The sequence below is a fragment of the Mus pahari genome, chromosome 10 (genome assembly GCF_900095145.1).
Source record: "Mus pahari chromosome 10, PAHARI_EIJ_v1.1, whole genome shotgun sequence".
NCBI lineage: Eukaryota > Metazoa > Chordata > Mammalia > Rodentia > Muridae > Mus > Mus pahari.
The window spans coordinates 16,738,020-16,764,397 of NC_034599.1; the positions used below are offsets into that span (position 1 = coordinate 16,738,020).

At 48.7% G+C, this 26,378-nt stretch overlaps 1 protein-coding gene across 7 annotated transcripts in view; it reads left to right on the forward strand.

The window, feature by feature from the left end:
- Positions 1-22,565, forward strand: part of Ilf3 (interleukin enhancer binding factor 3) — a 39,084-nt gene extending 16,519 nt beyond the window's left edge. For 2 of the 7 annotated variants that reach the window (XM_021207893.2, XM_029542972.1), the window contains exons 2-21: positions 4,703-4,797; positions 5,111-5,149; positions 5,523-5,752; positions 6,162-6,339; positions 9,131-9,278; positions 10,536-10,627; positions 11,015-11,110; positions 11,856-11,967; positions 12,396-12,493; positions 13,045-13,156; positions 13,242-13,352; positions 14,540-14,739; positions 15,158-15,325; positions 16,312-16,437; positions 16,576-16,752; positions 16,845-17,001; positions 17,117-17,170; positions 20,290-20,655; positions 21,209-21,340; positions 21,893-22,565. In XM_021207893.2, the coding sequence (XP_021063552.1) occupies positions 4,795-4,797; positions 5,111-5,149; positions 5,523-5,752; positions 6,162-6,339; positions 9,131-9,278; positions 10,536-10,627; positions 11,015-11,110; positions 11,856-11,967; positions 12,396-12,493; positions 13,045-13,156; positions 13,242-13,352; positions 14,540-14,739; positions 15,158-15,325; positions 16,312-16,437; positions 16,576-16,752; positions 16,845-17,001; positions 17,117-17,170; positions 20,290-20,655; positions 21,209-21,340; positions 21,893-22,029 (2,736 nt within the window). In that variant the 5' untranslated portion in view covers positions 4,703-4,794 and the 3' untranslated portion in view covers positions 22,030-22,565. Of the gene's footprint in view, positions 1-4,702; positions 4,798-5,110; positions 5,150-5,507; positions 5,753-6,161; positions 6,340-9,130; positions 9,279-10,535; positions 10,628-11,014; positions 11,111-11,855; positions 11,968-12,395; positions 12,494-13,044; positions 13,157-13,241; positions 13,353-14,539; positions 14,740-15,157; positions 15,326-16,311; positions 16,438-16,575; positions 16,753-16,844; positions 17,002-17,116; positions 17,171-17,610; positions 18,949-20,289; positions 20,656-21,208; positions 21,341-21,892 lie in introns of those variants that run through there. The other 5 variants (XM_029542975.1, XM_029542973.1, XM_029542974.1 and 2 more) reach the window with 5 other exon arrangements.
- Positions 22,566-26,378: the final 3,813 nt, after the last annotated feature.

Genomic DNA, 26,378 nt, shown 5'->3' on the forward strand with positions numbered 1-26,378 from the left:
CAAGACAAAGAATAGAATACATGAAAAGACCAGGGGGTGGGACCAGGCAGCTTGAGGAAGCCAGGTGCAAGGCTAGTCAATAGTTGAACCCCGCTGTCAGGGGCCCCCAGTAATTCCTCCATTATGCTGTTCCTTAGGGCCTAGCGGAAGAACCTGTTTTGGGGGGTTCTGCTCTGGCAGATCTCATGAATAGTGCAATACCACATCCCCCCTATTTCCTAGGCCTTGGTAGATACTTGCATATGAACATAACTTCCACAGGCGCACTGCTTGCTCTAAGCTTTGCCCTGGGCTTGGCTCTGTTCTTTGTGATGCTTAATCAGTTTCTCCAGTCTTTACTAGAAGTGAATTAAAATGTTAATGAACAGTTAACCTTGTTGCTGAATTCCGAGCTCCTGGCTGTAAGGAATTATCAGGACGTTGGAACACTGGCTTTAAGGGAATTTCACCAATGGTAAAAGTTTAATCTTTAAAGGCATTAATAATATTGAAAGAGAGTATATATCATATTAGCATGCGGATAGAGTTCGTGTATATAGATTATTGAAAATGCCAGGGCTCTAGGAGGCTGAATCTCCTTGAGATTCTTTTCCTCAGGACTCTTCCAGTTTTCAGGCCTGTTGTGAATCACCACTAGAGTGGGCATGGCATTCCAGTCTATTTTTACATGGGAAGAACCCGCATCATCTGGTGACCCTAACACTGTTAGGAGCAGGAGCTGTTACCATCCTAAGGGTCAGAGCGACTTGGGCTTTGTGGCTTACATAGGTTGACCTGCTTAGCTTTTAAGATGTTGTGCAGGGCCCTTCTGTGATGCAGGAATAAGGAGGAAGCCCCATAGAAAGTTGAAAGGCAGACAGGTCACTGGACTGTGGCTTTCCCCATGTGTGCCTGCTTAGGAGCAATTACAGCCTAGGCTTAGTCTCTGACCTCTTATCTTTTTCTTTTTTTTTTTTTTTTTTTGGTTTGAGACAGAGTTTCTCTGTATAGCCCTGGCTATCCTGGAACTCACTCTGTAGACCAGGCTGGCCTGGAACTCAGAAATCCGCCTGCCTCTGCCTCCCGAGCGCTGGGATTAAATGCGTGCTCCACCACGCCCGGCATCTGACCTCTTATCATCCTACACATCTTCACTCTCTCCTTGCCCCACTATTGGCCTCCAAAGCCTTTCTCCTCTTTCCTGAGCCACCTCTGCAGCACTCTGCATCTACCATGCTGTGCTGTTAGTCTAACTCTCTAACTGGGTAGTGTTGATTGCTAGGCAGTTCTGAAGCTCTTTAGGAAAGTCTCTGGCCAGTCTTGGCACTTAGTTCTTGAAGTTCATACCTTTTGAGGGTTGTGCCTATATTGTGTCTGGTGACTAGTGTGGCTGAGAGGCCTCACTGGTGTAATGGGGCAGGGTAGTAGTGCTGTGGAGGGGCTTAGCTGTTGACTGGTAGACACTTGCAGCCTGGTCAGACTGTTTGTAGGGCACAAGAGTAGGGTAGATTGTAGTTTGCATGTTGCTTACAGAATTGTAACTGCTTTTGCCTTGTGTTGTACATTTGGGCGTCTTAGCTTTTCTAAATGTTCATTTGCCTCTTAAGTACATTGTGTAGGGGGGGTACACATACCATAACACACCTAAGGAGGTTCAGCTGACAGCACTCCTATCCCTGAGCCATTCTGCTGGCCGCTCCTTCCAGAAATTTTTTTTTAATTTTTTTTTAACAGTTTGTCCATGTACATATTTTGATTATTCTTACTCCCTCTTCACCCTGTCACATTCCTACTGAGTCCTTTATAACAAGTCCCTTCTTGCCGCAGGGTTTTTGTTGTTGTTTTGTTTTGTTGCTGTTTTATAGCCCATTGCCTTTAATTAAGGTTGCTTGTAAAAGTATGTTTGTGTGGTTGTAGTGGGATTGTTCCATACTCTGGTGCAAGGGCAACTTAGCAATGCTTGCAACATTGAAGAAAATGACTCCGTTTTCCTCAGCAACTACCAAAAGGGCCTCAGCTAGGGTTGGGCCTCATAAGCCACTCCTCCATCTATGCTAAAATGTTGACAGACCCCAAGCAGTGTAGGTCTTTTTTGTTGTTGTTGTTTTGTTTTGTTTTCCGAGACAGGGTTTCTCTATATAGCCCTGGCTGTCCTGGAACTCACTTTGTAGACCAGGCTGGCCTTGAACTCAGAAATCCACCTGCCTCTGCCTCCCGAGCGCTGGAATTAAAGGCCTGCGCCACTACACCCGGCTGCAGTCTAGGTCTTGTGCAGGTAGGTAGTCCCAGTGGCCAGGTCATCTCAGGGAGACATGCTCAGTGTTGCTACCACATCCTACTCCTCTTAGCATCCTATCTGCCCACTCTCTTTGCTCTTTCCTAGACCTTGGAGCCAGTGACTAGATGTCCCATTTAGGGCCATGCACTTAGTAATCACTTATTTTCAGCACTTGGACTGGTTATGAGTCTGCATTAACCCAAGCCCACTGCAAACAGAAGGTTCTCTGAGATAGAGCTCCATGAGATAGAGCTCCTTGTGCCCTCATAATTTTCTCTGCAGTGTCCTCAAGGGTCAAAGCTCCTACCTTTTCCTTTTCCCAATATATTTTGATATTTTGGTTGATATGTGTTTGATTTCGTTTTGTATGTGGTGTGTATGCATGTGTGTGAGGGGAGAGGAGGAGAGTGTGTCCTGCTCTGTCACTCACCTTAGTCCTTACACAAGCAACTTCAATGAAGCTGGAGCTAGGGAGTGAGCAGAAAGCTTTAGCCAGCCATCTTCCGTCTAACTTACACAGTGCTGGGGTTACAGGCTTTCCATTATGAGTGTTGGGGTGTCACCTGCAAGTGTTCATATCTGATTAGCAGTGTTCTTACCCACTAATCTATCTCCTGCCCTGTCTATCAAAATAGGGTTATAGCCTAGGCTGGCCTTAACTTTTGCTTTCTGCGTGCAGGGAATACTATCATGCCTAATGAGCACAGTTTTGTTTTTCTTTTGCCTGCCTGCCTTCCTTTCTCTGTTTCTCGATAGCCCTGGCTTTCCTGGAACTTGCTTTGTAGTCGATCCTGGCCTCATACTCAGAGATTCCTCATGTCTCTGCCTTCTTAGTGCTGTGATTAAAGATGTATACCACCTAGTTCCTTGGTTTTCTTAATTTCTTTTTCCTTTTCTTTCCCTCCCTTTCTGTCTTCCTTTCACAGCAATGGCTGGCTGGAACTTGCTCTGCAGTGCCCGTCTGCCTCCCTCTCACAGCACTCCCGTCTCTGTCCTCACCAGGGGTTGGGAGTAGCGCCTGTATTTTGTTGAATATTTCTACCCACAACATATTTTGGTAGCTTGTTAATCTTATGTTTAGATTATGTTTTATTTTTTTTATTACATTTATTTGTGTGCATGGGGAAGAACATAGTATGTCACCCACGTGGAGGTCAGAGGACAACTTGAGGAATGTAGTTGTTTCTCTCCTTCCACTGTGTGGACCCTAGGGTCTGAAGGAAGGTCATCAGGCTTTGTGTGACTCCTTTTGTCCTTTTACCTCTGCCTGGATCACTTGTGTGTGCCACCATGCTCAGCTTTATATTACATTCTGAGTTTTAGTGCTGGGGATAATACCCAGTGTCTGCAGTGTGTTAAGCACGTGCTCTACTACTGAGCAACCCTGTTCCACCGCCTGCCCTAGTTTATTTATAAAGCCCGGCATACTTTGGTGCTGGAGTGCAGCCAGGAAATGAGCATGTGCTTAGCTTGTATGAGTGTTTGAGTCTAGAATTTCTCGTTTCTGTGATAAATGCCTGTAATCTAGCACTTGGAAGATAGAGATAGAGGAGAATCAGGAATATAAGGTCATCTTTTCTCTGTATAGAAAATTTTAGGTGGAGCCCGAGCTATAATAGAGAATCCTGCCTTGAAAAAAACCAACCCTAGGATTGGGGAGCTGGCCTAATGGATAAATCTGAAAGCTTGCTACACGTGTATAAAAACCTGAGTTAGAGTCCAGTGTCCTTGGGACAAGCTAGACTACGGTCTCATGGAGGATGTAACCCTAGGGTTGTGATAGGACGGAGACAGGAGGGTCCCTAGGGCTTTCTGGGGGCTAACCTAGCTCTAGGTTGGGTGAGAGGCTCTATTGTAAGGGATAAAGTGGGAAGTGATAGAGCATGACACCTAATACCACCTCTGTCCTCCATGTGCGCTCACAGAGACTGGTGTGCATATAGTACACACTTGCCAAATAGAGCATATGCCCAGAATGTGGGTTCTGTTTGGTTCCAGGACTGCAAAAGAGTCTAAGCTAGGCTTGGTGGTACATGTCTGTTGTCCTAACACTTGGGAGGTGGAAGCCAAAGGATTTGAAGTTTGGGGGCCAGAAAACTCTGACAACCTGCCCCTATACACACTGTGTCATCTGTGTTGTGGGCCACCACCCTACTACCCCACCACCCCACTGCATTCCTGGCTCCCATTGCATGCTGTATAGGAAGAAATGAAGGGGGAAACAGAAACACTTCAGTGTGTCTGTCTTCTCAAAGCCTTGTTCTTGTATTGGGAAATTGGAGTGAGTTGTATTGGTGCTTTGGCTTGTCTACCTGGGAAGACAGATGTTTCCTGCTGTGAGCAGACCCTGTGAGCTAGCAACTTTATCCCTACTACCAAGTATTTAGCTGTGAGATGATCCATTTCTGGGGTATTGAAAACTAAAAAGGTTTTCTGATCTTATAGTTGAAGTATTGGTAACACCAAGGAACTGTCACAATTTGAAAAGATAATCCAAGACTGATTTCCAGACACTACAAGAAAAAAAAGAGGGGAAAATGGTAAGACTTTTTTTTTTCTTTGGTCATCAACACTTTTCCTTCACTTATATACAGAGACAGCATGTCCCCAGAGCATTTGATGCTAGCATTTTATCTTAGATATTTGAATTCTCTAAAATAATTACGTGTCACGATGTGAATACAGTAGTCCCCCCTTAGCTGTGTTCTCAATTCCCGCGGCTTCAGTTACCTGCGGTCCACCGCGGTCTGAAAATATTAAGTGGAAATTTCCAGAAAGAAAAAATTGATAAGTTTTAAATTGTGCACCGTCCTGATGCCTGCGTCATTCACCTCACTTCATCTCATCACGTAGGCATTGTATCATCATCACTTCATCACAAGAAGAAGAAGGGTGAGTAGGACGATGCTACTTGGAGACAACATTCACATTCCGTCCTGTCTAAGCCCTTCCTGTGCCCGATTGACCGATTAAACTACCGTACCTGTGTGTGTAGAGGTCAAACCCAGACCGTATTGGTTTTGGTGCTGTCCGCGGTTTAAGGCTTCCATTGGGGTCTTGGAATGTGTACCCCGCGGATAAGGGGGGACTACTGTAGTATAGCGATACGTAGAGTGCCCCATTCCTGCTGTGGCCTGGAGAGTCTCCTCTCAGGACCTGGGTCACGTTCCCATAGACTGTCTTCTGAAGGATGGAATGGTACTGAGGTGAGGGTGGGCTGCTGGCTGTCCTTGCATCATTTTTAGCGTAGTTTTCGCATTTCCAGCGTCCCATGAGAATTTTTGTGAATGATGATCGCCATGTGATGGCAAAGCATTCTTCAGTGTACCCAACACAAGAGGAGCTGGAGGCTGTACAGAATATGGTGTCCCATACTGAGCGTGCCCTGAAGGCTGTGTCTGACTGGATCGATGAGCAGGAGAAAGGCAACAGTGAGCTCTCTGAGGCAGAAAATATGGACACGCCCCCAGATGATGAGAGCAAAGAAGGGGCTGGGTGAGTCTCTGTCTCTGTCTCTGTCAGTCTTCCCCTGTGGTGTGTGTGTGTGTGTGTGTATGTTTATTGAGGAGGGCTTGGGTCTTTTCAGGCAGGGTCTCATTTAGCCTAGACTTACTATCTCACTATGTAGCCAAGCCTGCCCTTGAATTCCTGACACTGCGTGCCTCTATCTTGCCTAGCTCATCTAGTGTTTTTTTGTGACAGGATCTCACTGGATAGCCTGTGCTGGCCTTTAACTTATTTTGTAGCCCAAGGTAGCATCAAAATCACAGAGGTCTTTCTGCCTCAGCCCCCTGAGAGTTGGGATTACAGGTCTATGTCACTATGTGGCACAGCTAAGCTAGCATCTCTCTGGGTTCTAGCTAGGTCGGTTTCCCACTGAGCCTGACTTTTGTCTGTCTCTCAGGGAACAGAAGGCGGAACACATGACTAGGACCCTGAGGGGCGTGATGCGGGTCGGCCTGGTAGCCAAGGGTCTTCTGCTCAAGGGGGACTTGGATCTGGAGCTGGTTCTGCTCTGTAAGGAGAAGCCCACAACCGCCCTTCTGGACAAGGTGGCTGACAACCTGGCCATCCAGCTCACTGTGAGTCATCGTCACCACCACCACCACCTTCATGCCAGGGGGTGGGAGGTCCTAGCTCTTGTAGAGAAGAGATGGTCAGAAGAAGGGGGAGCCTATCTGCCATGTGCCAGGGAACAGGCTCCCTCTTGCACTTTCTTTGTGTTCATGTTGATAACAGGCAGGACACTGTGGAGCCATGGAGTGTCTGGGAAATTACCTGCTGTCTGTCGTGGTGCCCAGTCTGCTAATTATCGAAAGCCTTGAACTCCTACCTGTGAAGCCTGGGCTATTGGGCTAGAAATATGTAGGCTGAATGGAATGGGGAAGTCAGACATGAACATACTTAAAACTCCATTCATCTGGCTACAGCTGCAGGGAGTCCAATGGTAGAGTAGAGAAGGGAGAATGAGAATGTGGTCATGGTGGCTCATACCTGTAATCCCAGCATTTAAGAGGCTGAGTCAGGAAGAGTATATGTCCAGTCTGGGCTATAGAGTAAGACCCTGACTCGAAAAACAAACAAACAAAAAAACCTCAGTCATTTCTTCTGTTGCTAAAATATTGCACAAGTAGTGGTATTTAATACTTATTTAACATTTTCTAAGCCAGATCCTGAGTCAGATATATGTTTATCTCTGTCCCCCACTTTCTTTGAGAGTCTGTCCATTTTGGCCCACTTTCCCTTCCCTGACTTTTGAGAAAGAATCTCATATAGCCCAGGCTGGCCTTACCATCTCTTTTCTCTTGCCTCCAGAGTGCTTGGATTATAGGAGTGGGTCTCTCTGGCCAGTTGCGGTGGCTGACATCACACTTGTCTGAATGATGGGGATGATGTGATGATATTCAGGAGTGTAGAAGCTGATCCCAGGGCAGCCAGAGATAGCGAAGCTTCTTCACTGCCATATTCTGCATTTGTAGGAAAGTCTTAATGGATTTAACTAAAAGATAGCAAACAGAAATTCAAAATTGGTTTTAAATCTTGCTACTTTGCAAAGAAAAGTATCTCTGTGTGCCAATAAACACTCCATAATGTATTGAGCACATGCTCAGGACAGTAGTGCGAGTTGAGATCTGGAGGAGCAGTTGTAGAATGTTAGAAACCTGAGAACTGCTGAAGGTTTCGCATAGTTGTGATTTCAGTTATTATGTCTTTTTTTTTTTTTAATATTTATTTATTTATTTATTATATGTAAGTACACTGCAGCTGACTTCAGACACTCCAGAAGAGGGCATCAGATTTCATTACAGATGGTTGTGAGCCACCATGTGGTTGCTGGGATTTGAACTCAGGACCTTTGGAAGAGCAGTCGGTGCTCTTACCTGCTGAGCCATCTCACCAGCCCCTATTACGTCTTTTTACTGTTAAAGAGCTTTGTGAAGAGCTGTTCATTAGGGTTAGTAATGGCTACCACACAACGTGCATATAGTGTCCTTGGTGAGTTTGCCCAATTCCATCCCTAGTCCATACACAGAAGTCCATGCTCCTGTATCTGTGGATCTTGACAGCTGACATCCTCACTCTCTCTAAGGACTTTTAGACATCTGGAGATAGGAGAAATGAACACGCCTTCTCCCAGTTATTGGTTGCCAGGGATGCTTTAAACATAGGACATAGGAGGGATGTCCCTATGATACAGGACAACCTCTTCAGCAAGACATTACCTGGTCCAGAAGGTGAACTATGCAGATTGAGAAATCTAAATCTGCCCATCGGTTTTCAGGGCGCATGTCCTCTCTAAAGTATATGCGCTTTACTTTTAACAAAAATGATAAAAGAAACCTAATTTCCAGTTAGCGTTAACTAGCATATTAAAGCAGTTGAGCTTGGACTGTTGAGCACCCTGTAGATGCTCTGCAGGAGGCACATGCTCTGTCTTTATCATTGGCTAGGGGCTGGAGTAGTGGATGAGCTTCTCTTCAAAGTTGGCTGCTGACTGCTTCTCCCAGCATGGAACTTGTTCAGGCTGAGGATTCCCCTCTGTCATGGGTGCTGGGCTTCCCACACAGCCTTGAAGTGTTGGCATGTTAGGTGCATGCTAGAAATTAGAATCTTAAGCCTTGAGGTAGCTCTGAAGTTGTGGTGGGGAGATCCATATGGTAAGAAGAGCCTGCCTCAGGAAATGAGAAATAAAACTTTTTGTTGTTTTGTTTTAAATATATTCTCCCTTTGTTATCTTAGCCTGGCCTTGAAGTCAGTCAGTTTTCTTGCCTCAGTATCCTGAGTGTTGGGATTATAGACATGTACCTACCTCCCTGGCTTGCCTGGGTCTTCCTATGTAGACTAGGTTGCAAGTTTGAGAACTTACAGTGTCCTCTTGCCTCTGTCTTCAGAGTGCTGGGATTTCAGGCATGTACCCCAATGCTCAGGTTTGACTCTCATACTTGTTTGTTTTTAAATTAAGATTCATTGTTGTTGGTGTCATTCTGTTGCCCTGGCTGGCTTTGACCTCTTGGGCTCAAGGGATTCTTTGGCTTCAGTCTCCCAAGTCACTGGACTGGCTGCAACTGCAATGACTCCTTTCACTCTATGCCCTTGAGGTAGTCTTGTTCGGTGGCTCTTAGTAGCTTTAACCTCATTGTCCTGCCTCAGGTCTCTTAAATGCTGGTCCTCTACACTTAATACTCCTAGTGGGAAATAGCTTCTTTGGTTACAGGGTTACAGGCCCAAAGACCTGGCCAGCCAAGTGCAGCTCCTGACAGACCAGATAGGGGCTCTCCTAACATTCATAGTCTGAGACTCAACAGTTTGTCAGAATTGTTGATTGCCTTGCAGAGAAAGTGTTTTGAAAGCTACCTTTTTTTCCTCCTCCAGACTGTAACAGAAGACAAGTATGAAATACTCCAGTCTGTGGACGATGCTGCGATTGTGATAAAAAACACAAAAGAGCCCCCCTTGTCCTTGACCATCCATCTGACCTCCCCTGTTGTCAGAGAAGAAATGGAGAAAGTATTAGCTGGAGGTAGGAAGGCCGAGAGAGGCCAGCAGAACATTGCAGACTTGGTGTTCCCTCTTGCTCAAATGTGCTATTCAGTTTTGGAGTGCTCTGATTAGAGGGTGTCAGTGTAGCTCTGACTGCCTTTACTCTAAATTCATGTCTCCCCTCGGCCTTGTATTCTTGGGAGTTTGACCCAGCAGTGGCACTAAAAGTGAGTAGCACTGTGCATAGGGAGTGTACCGTTTTGCTTCTCTTACTCCTCGAATGGTCTGGAATCTCCTTGTTAAACTTGTTTCCCTCTTGGAAAAAAGTGTGCCCCTAGGAATCTTGCAGTGTTGCAGTGGCTAGCAGCAACCAGATGGCTTCTGTAAGAAGGGCACATAGGAGTAGTGATCGGCTGGCCCTGCGGCAGGCACAGTCTTTGGTTTGGCCTCTGCCTGTGGCACTCTATGAGCTTTAGAGAGGCCAGCAGCAGCAGCAGCAGCAGAGTTTTGGATAAGGTTTTACACTATTGTGCTGTCTTCCAGCCCAGTCTTTGCACTTCAGATTCTAAGCTAAAATGCATAGTCCACAATTTACTGATCTCCCTGGGGCCCTCCTGGGCCTGCTGTCAGGCCTTATCCAAATCCTTGATAGCTGGCAGAGCCAAACGACAGCCTAGTTGTACCGCAGTGGAGGTTGACTTGTTGATTTCCCCTTGGCACACGTATCTGATGCCAGTGAGCAAAGCCCTCTTAGCTTATCCACTCAGGGACGCTGGACCTTTGACCAACAGGACTCTCTCTGTCAAGGCCTGGGGCTAGGGCAGTCCCGCCTGGTGGGCGGAGGTGGTCCCCTGCGCTACAGGTGGATGCCTGTTTGTGAGAAGCAGAGAGGGAGTTCATTTCCACTCCCCCACCTCTTTTTTTGTTTTTGTTTTTGTTTTTGTTTTTCTTATTGTAAATTCCAGCCTAGCTAATTCGTGGGGATGTCTACTAGAAGATAGGGTTAGCCTATCTTTTCCCTTCCCTACCGATTGTTCCTTTTAGAGTAACTTTTCTTTTTTGATTTTGGTTTTTGTTTCTGTGGTTTAAAATTTGGGAGAGGGCCTCCCAATTTTTCTGACTTCCTCTCAGAGCAGAGCTGATGGCACTTTAGCCTCTCCTTCCCTTGTCCAGGGTGGACACAAATTGAGATTGTGGGAGACTCAGCTGCCCTTTAGGAAGCTGCCACATCCCCTTTGTACCTGACAGAACCCCTTGGTCAAACTGTGCCTTGTCTTCTTATTCCATCCATGAATAGAAACGCTATCAGTCAACGACCCCCCGGACGTTCTGGACAGGCAGAAATGCCTTGCTGCCTTGGCGTCCCTCCGACACGCCAAGTGGTTCCAGGTTTGCATTTTGTTCTTCTCTTTGTCTTTTGGTAGAGAATGCCTAAGTTTTGCAACATGGCTAACTTTGACCATAAAGTGTCTATAACATTGACTGTAGCCGATCTTGTTAGCACCTGCGGCGTGCAGCTGCTAAAGGAGCGCGCCTCAATCGATTTGACTTGACAGCCCCAGGAGGCTCATGCCGAGCGTGGGCTGCTTTGCAGTAAGGGTAACAGGCTTCCACATAGGCAATGCGTGAGATGCTGGCCACATACTACCAAGTGGCTTTGTACCCCTGCATCGTGTACCCTTGGCAAAGCAGCACCATGAGACTCAAGCTGTTCATGTTTGCCTGGTGTCCTCCGTGGTGCCCCGAGTATGAAGAGTCTGCACTTTCTTCCTCTAGGCCAGAGCCAATGGGCTGAAGTCATGTGTCATTGTCATCCGTGTCCTAAGGGACTTGTGTACCCGAGTGCCCACCTGGGGTCCCCTCAGAGGATGGGTAAGACACACTTGTGACTAGGGGTGGGGGTAGTGTTTGTCCAGGCAGGCCCTTTCAGAGTGTAGCCTTCACATAGCTTCATGGCTATTGGCTTGGGTGGCTGCTGCTGTGATCATTGATACCTTGGGTTGGGATAGAAGCAAGACTAGGGCCTTCTGTGGGGGACATAGTTCAGAGAGGAGGTGGGAGCTGGCGGGGCAGTCTGCTGTGACTAATCTTAGGATGGCTGTGCAAGTATCCTTGAACCTCTTGCCAACAAGGGTCTGAGGTCTATTCCGACAGCTGCCTGTTTCTTTTTTTTTGTTTGTTTTTTGTTTTTTTTTTGTTGTTGTTGTTGTTTTTCGAGACAGGGTTCTCTGTGTAGCCCTGGCTGTCCTGGAACTCACTTTGTAGACCAGGCTGGCCTCGAACTCAGAAATCCGCCTGCCTCTGCCTCCCAAGTGCTGGGATTAAAGGCATGCGCCACCACGCCTGGCCAGCTGCCTGTTAACAGCCTGCCATTAAGAACGTCCTTTCTAGTGGTTACATTTTAAGCATAATTACCCACTTAGGTCCTCAGTGTTGTTCCTTGGCCCCACACTGCGCCTGTGAGAGTCTGCCAGCCCGGCTGGATGTCTGATACTGGACTTTCACCTCACTGGCTAGCTTTGATTCTTGGGACCCCTTAGCCTCTCTGACCCGGGAATAGGGTTCCTGGGATGTCATTTTCTGCATCTGGAAGCTCATTGTACTTCTTGCTTTTTAGCCTCTGGAGCTGCTGTGTGAGAAGTCCATCGGCACTGCCAATAGGCCGATGGGTGCTGGTGAAGCCCTGCGGAGAGTGCTGGAGTGCCTGGCATCCGGCATCGTAATGCCAGGTTGGGGCCTTGTGATTTTCAAGGGACAGGGAAAAGGACAGGGATGAAGGCCTTATAGCCACTGCCTCACTGGTCCACTGACTGGGTTAGGGCTACAGCAGCTCCATGTCCCCCTGCTAGGGCCAAAGCACGTGCCTACCCTCTTGCACCATCATATCCAGCCCTGTGCCGGGTCCGCAGCCATGAATCAGAGGGCGGACCCGGGGCCCGAGGTGACCCACTCCCACGTGACTTTCTTGCTCTGAGACGCACATGATTTATTTCTGTCAAGGGCTGGATGCCGAGTGGGTCACTGAGCTCGGTGTGTTTTCCAGAGCTGGGTGTGGATGGGGCGCGGGGGGGTAACACACCTGGTTCCCTCAGCCAACAACTCTAATGAGACGACAAGAGATAATCCTCTGCATATCTTCCTTGTTTCCTGCCTTCAGATGGTTCTGGCATTTATGACCCTTGTGAAAAAGAAGCCACTGATGCTATTGGGCATCTAGACAGACAGCAACGGGAAGATATCACACAGAGTGCGCAGGTATAGTCGTCGCCATTGCCAACGTGAGCCCTTACCCAGTCTGCACTCACTGGCTCCCAGTTCCATTACTGGGCATTTGAAGGGCAGCCCCTGGATCATAGGCTCAGGTTGGGGACCAAGGCAAAGGCATGGTGTCTCTGAGACAGGGTGCTCCAATCTGGGCTGTTTCTTTGTTCTGGTGCCACATGTGATTGTTGTCTGCCTTCCACCCTGCTTGTGTGCTGTGTTGGCACAGCAAGGGCAGTGGGCAACAGCTTTGCAGTGGGGCTCTTCCCCTGCAGGTCTAACACCTGACTCCATGTGGCAGCCAGCCCCAGGTTGGAGTTTCCTGTACTCATCTTGAGGGGGGTGGTCACAGGCTGGCCCTCCCCCACAGCAAGGCTGGGCCCGAGCTGTCAGGCCCTGCCCTGGCTGTCAGGGGACCCCTTGATGACCTAGGGGAGACTGTTAGTAGCCCTCCAGCTCCTGCCCCATCTCAGAAGGCATTAGTAAGCACACACACAGTCACTATAGCATGAGGCAGCGGAGTCAGACTTTCTTCCCTTCTATAGCATGCTCTGCGGCTTGCTGCCTTTGGTCAACTCCATAAAGTACTGGGAATGGACCCCCTGCCTTCCAAAATGCCCAAGAAACCAAAGAATGAGAACCCGGTGGACTACACTGGTAAGGACACACAGACATTGATGACGGGTTCTCTCTAGAGTGCCATTTGCATGTCTCAGCTGCTTTCACTTGATCTCCTTTTCAGTTCAAATTCCCCCCAGCACCACCTACGCTATCACACCCATGAAACGCCCCATGGAAGAGGATGGGGAGGAGAAGTCTCCCAGCAAAAAGAAAAAGAAGATCCAGAAGAAAGGTACGAGTATGTGCCTGGTCTGTGGACACTGCCCTTCCTTCCTGCTCCATTTACCTGGGAGGTGGCAGGAGTGTGCTTTGATTTATTTATTTTTGCTTTGCTTTTTTTTTTTTTTTTTTTTAAGATTTGTTTTATTTATTATATGTAAGTACACTGTAGCTGTCTTCAGACACCAGAAGAGGGAATCAGGTCTTGTTACAGATGGTTGTGAGCCACCATGTGGTTTCTGGGATTTGAACTCAGGACTCCCGGAAGAGCAGTCGGTGCTCTTAACTGTTGAGCCATCTCTCCAGCCCCCTGCTTTGTTTTTGTTTTGTTTTGTTTTTTTAAAAAAAACATATTTAAAGCCTTTATTACTTTATTCATTCATTGTGGGTTTTTTGTTTGTTTTGTTTTGTTTGAGGTGGGATTTCTCTGTAGCCCTTGAACTCAGAGGTCTGGTCTGCCTCTGTCTCCTGAGGGCTGGGATGAAAGGCATTACCACTACTGGCTAGCTTAAAATTTTTTTAAATTTCCATATATTTTAAAAGTTTTTGTATGGGTGTGAATGTGCATGTGTCATGTGTTCTTGTGGAGGCTAGAGGACAAACATGTTTTAGACAAGGTGTCGTTATTGTTCACTGCTGATGGGTCCAGACCAGCTGTCTCATGTACTTCCTGGGAATTCTTGGATTTTCATCTCCTGTCTAGTCACAGGAGTACAGAGATCACAGACAGACAGCAGACAGCAGACAGACAGACAGGCTGACTCATCTACCTTTCCGTGAGTTCTCAAGATCTGAACTCTAAGGCCTTTATTCACAACAGTAGGCTCTTTGGCCTCTTTTTTTTTGCACACATGGTGTCAGTTAATGTAGCTATACTTATCCTTGTCCTGGCTATGGACAGGCTGCCCTTGATGTTTATGTATTGTAAAAACCTTAATGTCTTGGTCTGATGGCCCACATCTCTAATCTCAGCACCCATGAGGCTAAGCTGAGAGAACTGCCATGACTTCAAGTCTAAGCTGAGATTCAGAGTGAGAGACAACCTTTCTTGATTCTTGACTTCCCCCCAAACCAGGGACAGGCCCAGATGGAGAGATGCTCCTGTGAGTCCCCCTGCCACAGCAGGTTCTGGCAGTCTCTCAGCCTTGCCTTTTCTGGGTTCCGGAAGCTTCATCCCATCTTGCCTTGTTCTCTTCTCAGAGGAGAAGGCTGAGCCTCCCCAAGCTATGAATGCCCTGATGAGGTTAAACCAGCTGAAGCCAGGGCTGCAGTACAAGCTGATCTCCCAGACAGGTCCTGTTCATGCTCCAATCTTCACCATGTCTGTGGAGGTAGACGGCAGTACCTTCGAAGCCTCAGGGCCATCTAAAAAGACCGCCAAGCTTCATGTAGCCGTGAAGGTAAGTGTGAGTATTCCTTTCCTAACAGAAAGTGCACTTCTCACTTTGGCCTCAGGTTTTTCAGGCTTATAGCATGCATCTCAGAAAGGGTATAAAAAGCCGGGCGTGGTGGCGCACGCCTTTAATCCCAGCACTAGGGAGGCAGAGGCAGGCGGATTTTTGAGTTCGAGGCTAGCCTGGTCTACAGAGTGAGTTCCAGGACAGCCAGGGCTACACAGAGAAACCCTGTCTCGAAAAACCAAAAAAAAAAAAAAAAAAAGAAAGGGTATAAAAATATAAGTAGTTAGATTTTCAGATAATTTGACAAGTTACATCTATCATACGATCAGAGATAACTCGAGGAACTGAAAGAGAAAAGACAGTTGGGATTGTGCTGCAAGCCTTCCTCACCTGAGCCCCGGGTCTGTCTGTTCCACAGGTGTTACAGGACATGGGCTTGCCAACAGGCGCTGAAGGCAGAGACTCCAGCAAGGGGGAGGACTCCGCTGAGGAGTCAGATGGGAAGCCAGCAGTAGTGGCCCCACCCCCTGTGGTGGAAGCTGTCTCCAACCCCAGTTCTGTCTTCCCTTCAGATGCCACTACTGAGGTGAGCCTCTGGTGGGTGCTAGAGATGGCGCTGCATGCGTGATGGGTGCTAGAAACAACTTATTGCCAGGACAGAGCTGGGGGTCACTAGTCCTTACATGCAAAAACAGAGTCAGGCTCCTTCATCCTGTGGCCCAGTGTGAAATCCCAAAATCTCTTCACACAGTCTGAGATTATTTTACAGTTTTTAGTTTTTTGTAACTGGGATACCTGGTTCTCAGGCTTAAACTACCCTCCCCCCCTTCATTTTTCTCTTATGTGTGTGTATCTGTACAGCACATGTGTGCAGTGCCCTCAGCCCTTAGAACTGAATTTTTAAAAAGTTGTGAGCCACCATATAGGTGCAGGGAACCAAATGTGGGTTCCCTGGAGAACAGCCAGTGCTTTAAGACTCTGAGTTAGTTTAGTCCCTGGACCTTTTCTTCCCTCTTTAATATAATAAGCTCCATGGCAATTTCATTTTGTTATTATAATCTTTTTCTTAGATCCATTATTGTATGGGAACAAATGAGGACCTAAGCATCCATATAGCATATATTAAGTGGTCATATCTTGTAGAAGTCTGTTTTCTACTGTGTGAGTTCCAGAGACTGACTTGGATTATCAGGCTTTGTGGCACAAGCATCTTTACCCATTGAGCTATCTTCCTTGTCCCTGTGTGAAACTGTGGTATATAGTTATGTTTTGCAATATCAAAAAAAATCAAATCAAAATCTGCCAGATCTTACGCAAGTCACCTGCACAGGAAGCTGTGGGAGTCATTCGGCCCAGAACCCTGTTTCCAGGGAGCCAGAACGACATGGGTGGAGTTGTTGTTTCACTGAGACGTGCCAGCTGGCATACAATAGGGGGTCCAGATCTAGTTAGGGGTTCAAATGAGAGGGCTTAGCCAGTGAATGTTTGCCTTCTGGGTGTTGGAGTTCCCAGATCTAATTTAGTGGGTTTGTCTGTTTGTTTGTTTGTGCTTTCCCCGAGGGCGTCAAATAGCAGGGTCCGATTTTGACTAAGCATGGCAAGAATCCTGTTATGGAACTTAATGAGAAGAGACGTGGCCTCAAATATGAGCTCATTTCTGAGACAGGGGGCAGCCACGACAAACGGTTTGTTATGGAGGTGAGTAAGCAGGTGGCAGGCTAGAGGCAACTCTGAGCTTCCTGGGAAAGAAGTGCTCTGGGGGGAGGCCTGGTCCTCTCCAGAAAGGCTTTGAGAGGTGCTGGGTTAGTTCAGCCCCCACATGCTCTGTTTTTACAGGTTGAGGTGGACGGACAGAAGTTTCAAGGCGCTGGTTCAAACAAAAAGGTGGCAAAGGCTTATGCTGCACTTGCTGCATTAGAAAAGCTTTTCCCTGATGCCCCTCTTGCTCTTGAAGCCAACAAAAAGAAAAGGACCCCAGTTCCTGTCCGAGGTGGACCCAAATTTGCTGCCAAGGTGAGGATTTACCTTTGACCCCTCTGACCATGAGTGGGAATGTGGATGATCTGAAGGTGGGGCAAACCCCATTCCTGTGCATTCTCTTTTAGCCACACAACCCTGGCTTTGGCATGGGAGGCCCCATGCATAACGAAGTGCCCCCACCTCCCAACATCCGAGGTCGGGGCCGAGGAGGTAACATCCGAGGGCGAGGACGGGGGCGAGGATTTGGTGGCGCCAACCATGGAGGAGGCTACATGAATGCTGGTGAGGGACCTTTTTCATGTCACCTACTGGCCTACTCTAAGAATGATTGCATACCTTTCCTTGGAAGACGCAGGGAGAGTGCATGTAACCCTGTAACCTGTCTGTTCTTTTGCAGGTGCTGGATATGGAAGCTATGGGTACAGCAGCAATTCGGCCACAGCAGGCTACAGTAAGTGTGCACTTTCTGTGTCTGCACTTGGGAAGCTGCGGCAGCATAGTCTGGGTCTCATTAGGGTAGGGTGCTGGCCTCAGCATCTCTGAGGATCAGGGCCACCAGCCGTACCTTTTTGCGGTGATTAGGTTAGCTAGCCCTCAAGACCCCCACCTCCCTGTCCCCAAAGTGTGTCCTTGACAGTTTTAATGCTAAGACACCCTTTGTGTGCCACTTAAGTTCCTTTGAAGTCGGCATTTTAAATTTCTCTGCTTTAAGCACCAGTCTTTGAGAATGCGCCTTCCTGCCCGTGCACCGCTCTTGTCTTGAGAAGGAGCCTTCATTGGGGGGTCACACGAGCAGAGAAATCTAAAACCTGAATTTCAAATGTGGCGCTCTGTGCCCTTTTTCAAAAGAATTCTAATTTCTTCTCTCTGCTCTGTCTCCCCCTTTTGTAGGTGACTTTTTCACAGACTGCTACGGCTATCATGATTTTGGGGCTTCCTAGAGCGTCTAAAAGTATTGACACAAAATCAACTTTTTACTCCAATTTCCTCCAACTCCAAAACCCAAAGTGTCCGTGCTGTGTCCCTGTGCTTCACTGGGGTTCTCAACCGTGGCTTTCCACCGCAGCCTGTCTGAAACTGTTAGCCTGCAGACTTAAGACAATGGCAGTTTCTATCATGAATTTGCCTTTGAACTTGGTCATTTCGAAGTTCACACTAAGTGGAAAAACCCTTTTCTCAGAGATTTTTTTTGTGTGTGTGTGTGCAGCCTTGCACAGAATTCTAGAGCCAGCGTTGTTCAGCATCAAGGCAAAAGCCCATCTTTGCTTTTTATGGAAAGCATTCTTTTATTTAAAGAGACAGATAATGGCACGTTTTAATCTACCTTTGTCTTAATTTACAGCAGGTTTTGTATGCATTTTTAACCTTTTCACAAGTTTCTATATCTGGTTGATGCCTTTGGCAGTGATGAAACTGTTTCAGCACATGTGAATCCACAATAGCTGACTCTTTCCTTGCCTTTTTACTGAGCATGTAAACCTCCGTGACGGCCAGGACTGTGGACTGCATAGAGCAGGGCCTCCCACCTTTTGTAAATGCTCTGGTGGGTCCTTGGGGCGAGGAGGTTCTGTGGCTGCTTTTAGTTAAGAAAGTGAACTTGCAAAGGCATCAAAACTGTGCTTCCGTTACTTGTGTGAGAAATGAGACAGGCTTGAGAGGAGGGAATAACGGTAAAATTTTGCAAGTCCTGATTGCAGCGTCAGTGACGGACTCCTGGATTGGCTTTGGCTTTGTTTTCTTTTTCACAATGGGGCTTTAAAAATGAGCTGGAAGAGTTTGACACATCACCAGAGGTTTTGCCCAGCTTCCCCCCCACCATGTCTACACTGCCTGGCACACAGACACTGAATCTGTATGCCTAGAAATTTGTCCCAGTGTGTAAGGTACAGAGTCCCTTCCTTTTCGTGGGGAGTCTTGTGATACTGTGGTTAGGCCTCCGCTCTGCAGTCTTTGCTGCAGAACTGCCCCTGCCTTGACTTGCAAGATTTGACGTTTATTCAGGCAAAAAGTGGTCAAAATGCTTACTGTGTGATTTGTTCCCCAAGGTTCGAAAAGTCAGTGAAACTTTCTAAGATTTTGCATGATGTATTTTATTTTATTTTTATTTTTTAGAAAGTTATTGTTGGCAAATAATGTCTTTTTATACCAGGAAATAGTTCTGAATGACGTTGAAGACCTACCCTTCCTTATTACTATTATTTTTTAAATGAATACATGTTAAAATAATGAGCCCTCCGTACTCGAGTCTTCATTCATGCCTGGCTTCAAGCAGGCAGCTCAGTTGCTCAGCAAAGGACCCTGGGGAAGCCAGGGCAGGGCTTGGAGGAGGTACTGGGGTGGGGTTGGGGAGTGGGGAGTGATGGAGCCCTTGGCTTCCCAGTATCCTCACTGAGTCTCCATGTGTTTGCTTTCTTGCATTGTGGAATATTTCCTCCTGCAGTGTTGTGGCTTTGTGACAGGGGTGGGAGAGACCTGTCTAGAGGAGGGCTTGCACAGGGGTATTGCCTCTCCTGGTGCTTGTGCTGGTAGCTGGGGGAGCATCAGCATGGGTGTGAGGTGTGCATCCACGAGGGGGCAAAGGGAAAGGGTGGTGCCCTTAGTTTTCAACCTGGGAAGGAAGGACAGGCTTTGTGGGAGCATCCCTTTAACCTTCTACCTGTCTAGGGCTTAATGGGTTTCACTGGGCTTAAAGGTCTGCATGCTGAGGCACCTACTCTGGGAATCCAGGCTTCTAGGAACTTCAAGGACCCCGTTGAGCACTGGCTTCCCTTGAGCCTGCCTGGAGATAGGAACTCCCTTCTTCAGTGGGACTGAAGTGATGCCATGGCCTAGCCTAGCCCATGTCATTCCACCAAAGTCTCCAATAGGGAACATGTAACAAACCCAGTGATTAGAAGTGGGGGCCAGAGACTGTATTGGCCAGCCACAGTGCTAGCTCATCAGACATGCCACTGAGACCCATCAGACATTGTATCATAGCCTGTGCTTGCCTTCTCATGAGCCTGGGGACCCATTTTGTGCCTGCAGTCCTGTGTCTTTCACAGGAAGGGAGGACGGAAGCTTGGCAAGTGTCTGAGTCTCAATTCACTGTCTTAAGAGCACTTGGTCTTTGAAGAAGCATGGTGGTTATGGCAGGGCAGCTCCTCCTGGGGTCCCCAAGACTTAGGCCTGTTGAGTTCATTTCCTGCACGGAGGGGAAAGGGGGTGGCTCACTGCTTCTGGGTGCTTTGCTTTTCCTGTCACCGTTGGGGACATCTGGGTAGCCGTCAGCTAGTCCTGAATGTCATCCACGCTCGGAGCCCATCTCATTGTAATGTTGACATCTGCAAAGCTGCTGTCGTGCTGCTGCTTGGCAAAGACCCCTTGTCATCAGCTGAGGGTGAGTGGAGCTGAAGGCTGGGCTGGCTTAAGCCAGGCTGCCTCGACCAGCAGAGCCTTGTGCTCCAATCTTTTTCTCGCTGCTGTGAGCAGTCGGCTGCGGGCCAGCCTTCAGGGCCCATGACTGCTCCTTCCTCCCCTCCCAGCCCTCACCCTGGGACCATCCATCTAATCTGCTGCTTCCCTGTCTAGGTCAGTTCTACAGCAATGGAGGGCATTCTGGGAATGCCGGTGGTGGAGGCAGCGGGGGAGGTGGTGGCTCATCCAGCTACAGCTCCTACTACCAAGGAGACAGCTACAACTCACCAGTACCCCCGAAACATGCTGGGAAGAAGCCGCTGCATGGGGGCCAGCAGAAAGCCTCCTACAGCTCGGGCTACCAGTCCCACCAGGGCCAGCAGCAACCTTACAACCAGAGCCAGTACAGCAGCTACGGCACGCCACAGGGCAAGCAGAAAGGCTATGGCCATGGGCAGGGCAGCTACTCCTCCTACTCCAACTCTTACAACTCCCCTGGTGGTGGTGGGGGCTCTGACTACAGCTACGACAGCAAACTCAGTGAGTTGACCTCCAGGGTCCACTTCCTGGTTGGGGATGGCAAGAAGCCCAGCTCTAGCCAGGAACTGTGAGGTCTTGACTCTGAGAGGGTGGGGAGGTAGGGAGAAACCTGAAAGCATCACCTTGGGCTATAAGTTTCTTCCCTGTCTCCACCTCTGGCTGAGGCCTCTGTCCCCAGGCTATGGCTAGTTAACCAGGTTAGAAATTTCGAGGCTGTTGACATCCTGGGACTTGTCAAGGTTCTTCCCAGCTCCTTAGCCATCCTCATGCTCGGGTCTCAGAACCTTATGCACACTGTTGCCCAGTAGGATTGAGTATGTGTGAGTTTGTCCTTGTGACAGGAGAGCAGCCATTAGAAGGACTGGGGACTAAATACACGGTGTGGATGGCAGGAAGGTGAAGCAGAGGGAGGTGGGATGTTAGACAGATGGACTTGAGAGAGTGGGTTACAAGCCTGACCAGGGCAGTGTGACTGACAGGCTTGCCACTAAGGCCCTTGCCTACCTCAGTTCTCCTTGGCTCAGGCCCTAATCACACTGATTCCTTCCCTCAGACTACAGTGGGAGTGGAGGCCGGAGTGGAGGCAACAGCTATGGCTCCAGCGGGTCATCATCCTACAACACGGGCTCACATGGAGGCTATGGTGCAGGCTCCGGAGGCAGCTCTTCATACCAAGGCAAACAAGGTGGGCCCACATGGGTTGGGTTGGGTTGAGGGCTTTAGAAGGCACAGGACTTGACAGGAATGCACTGGGCCTGAGGCTATACTGTCAACTGCTAGTGACTGTGCTTGGGGGCTGGGGAGCCTGGGCTCTGGCCCATAACTACTGTTCAGTCTTTAGAAGCCAGAGACCTCAAGTTGCCCAACTCTACCCTCCCACCCATTTTTTGTGTGTAGCTCCGTAGACCAAGCTGGCCTCAAACTCACAGAGATGTGCCTGCCTCTGCCTCCTGAGTGCTGAGACACTCACTCCTAAAGCTGTGTGTGCACTGCCACACTAGCTCAGGTTCTTAGGTGGTGGCACCAAATTAAAGAGCCACTTGTTTGTGTCAGAGGGGATTGAAGTGAGCTGTGGGTGGGGCTCCTTTCTTTGGCCAGAAAGTCAACACTTGACATCAGCCCCTAGAGGCTTGTCCCACTTCTCAGGGTAGCAGTGAGTGAGAGAGGCCTGTATGACAGAACAGGAGCTGCCACCTCAGCATACAATTCTGTCCTCTAAGCCACTTTCATCTTGCAGGAGGCTACTCATCACAGTCAAACTACAGCTCCCCTGGGTCCAGCCAGAGCTACAGTGGCCCTGCCAGCTCCTACCAGTCCTCACAGGGTGGCTACAGTCGGAACACAGAACACAGCATGAACTACCAGTACAGATAAAGGCCCAGGCTGCCTGCCCCTCTCAACCTTCTGCACCTCTGCCTCCAACTTGTCTTGGGAGATTGAGTCTGCACATCACCAGTTGCCATGTCCACTGGGCCAGTGCCCACCTGTCCACGTTGCTGACATTGCCACGCTGTGAGGTGTGGTGGTCCCTGGGACCTGTGCCGTGACCCCTATTTAGCTGTGTTTTGGACTCCGTGTCTTCAGTGGTTTGTTAGTTACCATTACACCTTGTCTGATTAGTGTTCCAAGTTCTTGCCGTTCCGTATCCCTCTGTCTGTTTATGCCTGGTGTGAGTTCCATCAGGTGTCTTCAAATAGTTGCAGAAGGGATACGTCATCTGTTAATGCTTTTTGTGAAGTGAGTTAAATGAGCTTTCATCATTTTAATGCTTAGTGTTTAAGTTTTATAAGTGAAAATTTTATTTTAAAAAAGCAGTGGAGTTTTTTTTTTTTTTTTTTTTGGTATGTCTGGATCATTCAGACAGTACATTTGAATTCCGCTGAATGTAGATAAATAAAAGAAAAACAAAACAGCATCTGTCTCAGGCTTGGGTGTCTGACCCCCAGCCATGGAAGAGGGGAACAAGTCAGAGAAGACCATGTTTACTCATGAGAGTCCATCTGCAGGCCTTCGAGTGTCTTCTCCGTTTGGATGGTGTTGGTTCTCCAAGTCCTCATTTACTCTACAGGAACCCAGCAGTTTCAAACTTGCACAACTCCTACCTCAGCCTCCCAAGTGCTGGGATGTGCATCACCACACCCAGGTTTGATAGGGTTTTAAGTCTAATCTCACACCGAGGCAGAGCAGACTGGGCTGGATAAGGTCCCCAGTTTGAGTTGTGACTGGAGCTTGTACGTGCCCAAGGGCGTGGTTGTCAGCCTCATGTGAGGAGGGATGCTACCAGAAGCCAGGGTGGCCTTGGGCCATGCCTCGTGCTGCTCACATAGTGCAGATGATGTTGCATCTTCACCAGGGAAGGCCTTCTCACCCAGGACCTTACCTGCAGAGGGTCTAGAGGGCATCCAGCCTCCTATTCAACCTGATGGGAGGAGTCCAAGTGCCTCAGCAAACCCCTCTCACCTTGTCAGCAGTCTATCGTGCTGCAAGCCTGAGCTCGGTTGTCCCTCTGCTTCCCACACAAGGAACAGGTTACTCAGAAGGTGTTTGCTGTACACCAGGCTCCTGCCTCCGTGCCACAAAGCAGCCAAGGAAAATTGCTCTCCTGCTGTGAGAAAGGGACAAAAAAGGGTGCCTTAGTGAGATAATAGTCTGAGGGAGGAGTTTTGAAGCCCAGGACCTTTAGAAGTCCTCTTAAGACTAGTACAGCAACCACACCCTCTGCCAAGTTGGCTCTCCCTTCCAGCAGCTCTGGGTGATGTTGCCTGACTACCACACTGAAGTTTGTCAGTGGACACTCAACCAGCAGCAATCGATTGCACATACCCACCCCACCCCTGGTGTTCTGAGCTCATCAACCTAGGAAGCTGGCTTCAGGAAGGTGTAGCCTGTCCCCTGAACATAGAGAACCTGTTGTTGGCCCTTGACCTGTGCATACCTGATGGGAGGCCTTCCTGGCAGTTGCTCTCCAGTCCCAGGAAGCTGACCTGAAGAGCTGATGCTCCTCCCCCAGCCAGCAGTAAGTAAACAGGAGCTGGTTTATGGTGTACACATGCCTTGGGTGCTATTCTCCAGGCTGCTTTGGATGGTGTTTCATGTTCAGCAGGAGTCTCACAGCAGGAAGGGGCAAGAGCCTTGACCCTTCTGGTAACTAGACACCCATCTGATGATAAGGTGCTCGGGGTTGGGGCCTGGGTTCCAGGTGCCCACTGCTCCAGAGTGGTAACACTTGTCAGAGCTGTGGGAAGCCTTCCAGGCTGGAAATCGGCCACCTACTTAAGCAGTGCCTTGCTTGTGTCCATTCTCATCTGCCAACTTACTGTCCCCTTGATGGCCTCCTTCCCAGAGCTCAACATAATGCTGCAACTGCACATCAGTCTGGGTGTGACCTCAAGTCTGTTTGCTTGATGTGCTGAGAACTGGCGATGAGTCACAAATAGAGGTTTGGGTGCACGGTTCACTCCAGCCCTTCCCAGGAGAGAGACACAAACATACAGAGAGAGAGGCTGCCACACTTTGTGTTTTTTTCAACCGTTTGCTTGAGTGGCAGGCATGTTGAGGGTCTGTGCTACCTGTGCTGTTACTGTTCTCTCTTTACAGTCACTGAACTGCCAGGCCTCAGTTGGGCCAGAAGGAGGTTAGGGTCAGAGAGGAGGGGGAGTATCCTGGGCAGGGAAGAGCAGGGTTTAACCAAGGGCTGAAACTTGTATGCAAAGGGAATGATGTGAAGTGTGACTAGTGGGCAGGTTCACCAAGTGCCAGGCCTGGGGTTATTCCTTGTCCTGAGGGCAATGGGATGGGTCACTTGAGGGTTCTGACCTGGGAAGTCCTGGGTGATTCTTCTGAGATATGGAGCAAAGTCAGTGGCATTGCGAGACACATGAACTACCAGTGCTGATACTGGAAGTCTCTAGGACTTGAAAGAGGCCTAATGTGGTTTGAAGAACTCAGTGGTGGGCCTTTTGAAAGGCCTGTACTGCTGTGAATTCATTTTTATTTTTTCATTTCTTTTTTACTTTTTATTTTTTGGTTTTTCGAGATAGGGTTTCTCTGTGTAGCCCACTCTGTAGACCAGGCTGGCCTCAAACTCAGAAATCCGCCTGCCTCTGCCTCCCATGGGGTTAAAGGTGCTCCACCACGCCCAGCATGAAGTCGAGTCTTTTTTTTTTTTTTCCCCAGACAAGGATTCTCTGTAAAGCCCTGGCTGTCCTGGAACTCACTTTGTAGACCAGGCCAGCCTCTGCCAAGTGCTGGGATTAAAGGCGTGTGCCACCACACCCAGCTAAGTCGGGTCTTAAGTGCTATGGTGATTATGACTCCTTGACCCAGGCTTTTTTTTTTTTTTTTTGGTTGTTCGAGACAGGGTTTCTCTTTATAGCTCTGGGTGGCCTGGAACTCACTTTGTAGACCAGGCTGGCCTTGAACTCAAATCCGCCTGCCTCTGCCTGCCGAATGCTAGGAACAAAGGCGTGCGCCACCACGCCCGGCTGACCCAGGCCTCTTTACTTCCAGAAAAATGGCATCCAGGCATTGTAAGTTGTCATGGGACACCTCTACACTGACTGACTAACCAGCTTAAAGGCTCGAAGCCTCCTGCAGTGCTCACCCGAATCCATGATCCTTAAACCACCGTTTTACCATTGAGTCTAAAACCCCAATTTTACATTTCTGGAAGTTCTCAGCTTCTATCTGTACTTGGAATTCTGTCTAGTCCCTGCCTGCCTGCCTGTCTAGGCTCCAGACTGCGTGCGCTCATGCCAGCCACCTAGTCCCTGTTTCGAGTGCTCTGGGTAAGTGAGAACAGTGAGAGCACAGACCACCTATGACAGAAAATGTCAGTGCATGGCACTCACTCTTACTCCTAGGCACACAGCACCTCTTCCCATCCAGTCCCCTCCTTGTGATTTCCTAGGTAACTCCTGGACTTTGCCACACTGGGAACTCAGCCAGCTTTCTCACTGAGTCCCCAAGCTTCCAAAGGCTGTGTGCTCTCTGCCCCGCCTCTTGTATGTGCTGCAGCTTCTCCAATCTCCTGGCAACTATCCTGCCGCTGTCCCTTGTGCTGAAGCGGAGTTCCCAAATGATTGTTAATTGCAGGGGAGGGCTCTGGACGCTCCCAGCTCTCCCACTGATGGGATTAGACTGCTACCACTACTCCCATGCATATTTACCTCAATGGCAAAGCCTACATCCTCCAATCCAGCCTCTCAGCTTCTTGCAGTGACATTTGTCTTCCATCCTTTCCCTCAGTCCCACCAGCCACTCTTGGAGTTCACTGCTCAAGTGCCCTGGTACTTTTCCTTCTTCATGCAGCCTGGAGAGTGGTCTCTAGTCTCCAAGTCCGCACCAACCTTCAGGTCTTAATTTAAGCTGGGAGGCGGGGGTAGTGGGGGTGGGGGTCTCCCATCAGGCTCAGTCCTTTTGAACCACTGGAAGTTAGTGAGTTCACTTGAGTACAGGATTCTTGAGGCCAGAATAGGCTACAAAATACTAAAGGGAGAAAGAAAAGGAATAAAAATCTAGACCCAGGGCTGGCAAGATGGCTCAGTGGGTAAGAGCACTGACTGCTCTTCTGAAGGTCCTGAGTTCAAATCCCAGCAACCACATGGTGCCTCACAACCACCCCCAATGAGATCTGATGCACTCTTCTGGTGCGTCTGAAGTCAGCTACAGTGTACTTATGTATAATAATAAAACTTTGGGCCAGAGCAAGCAGGGACTGAATG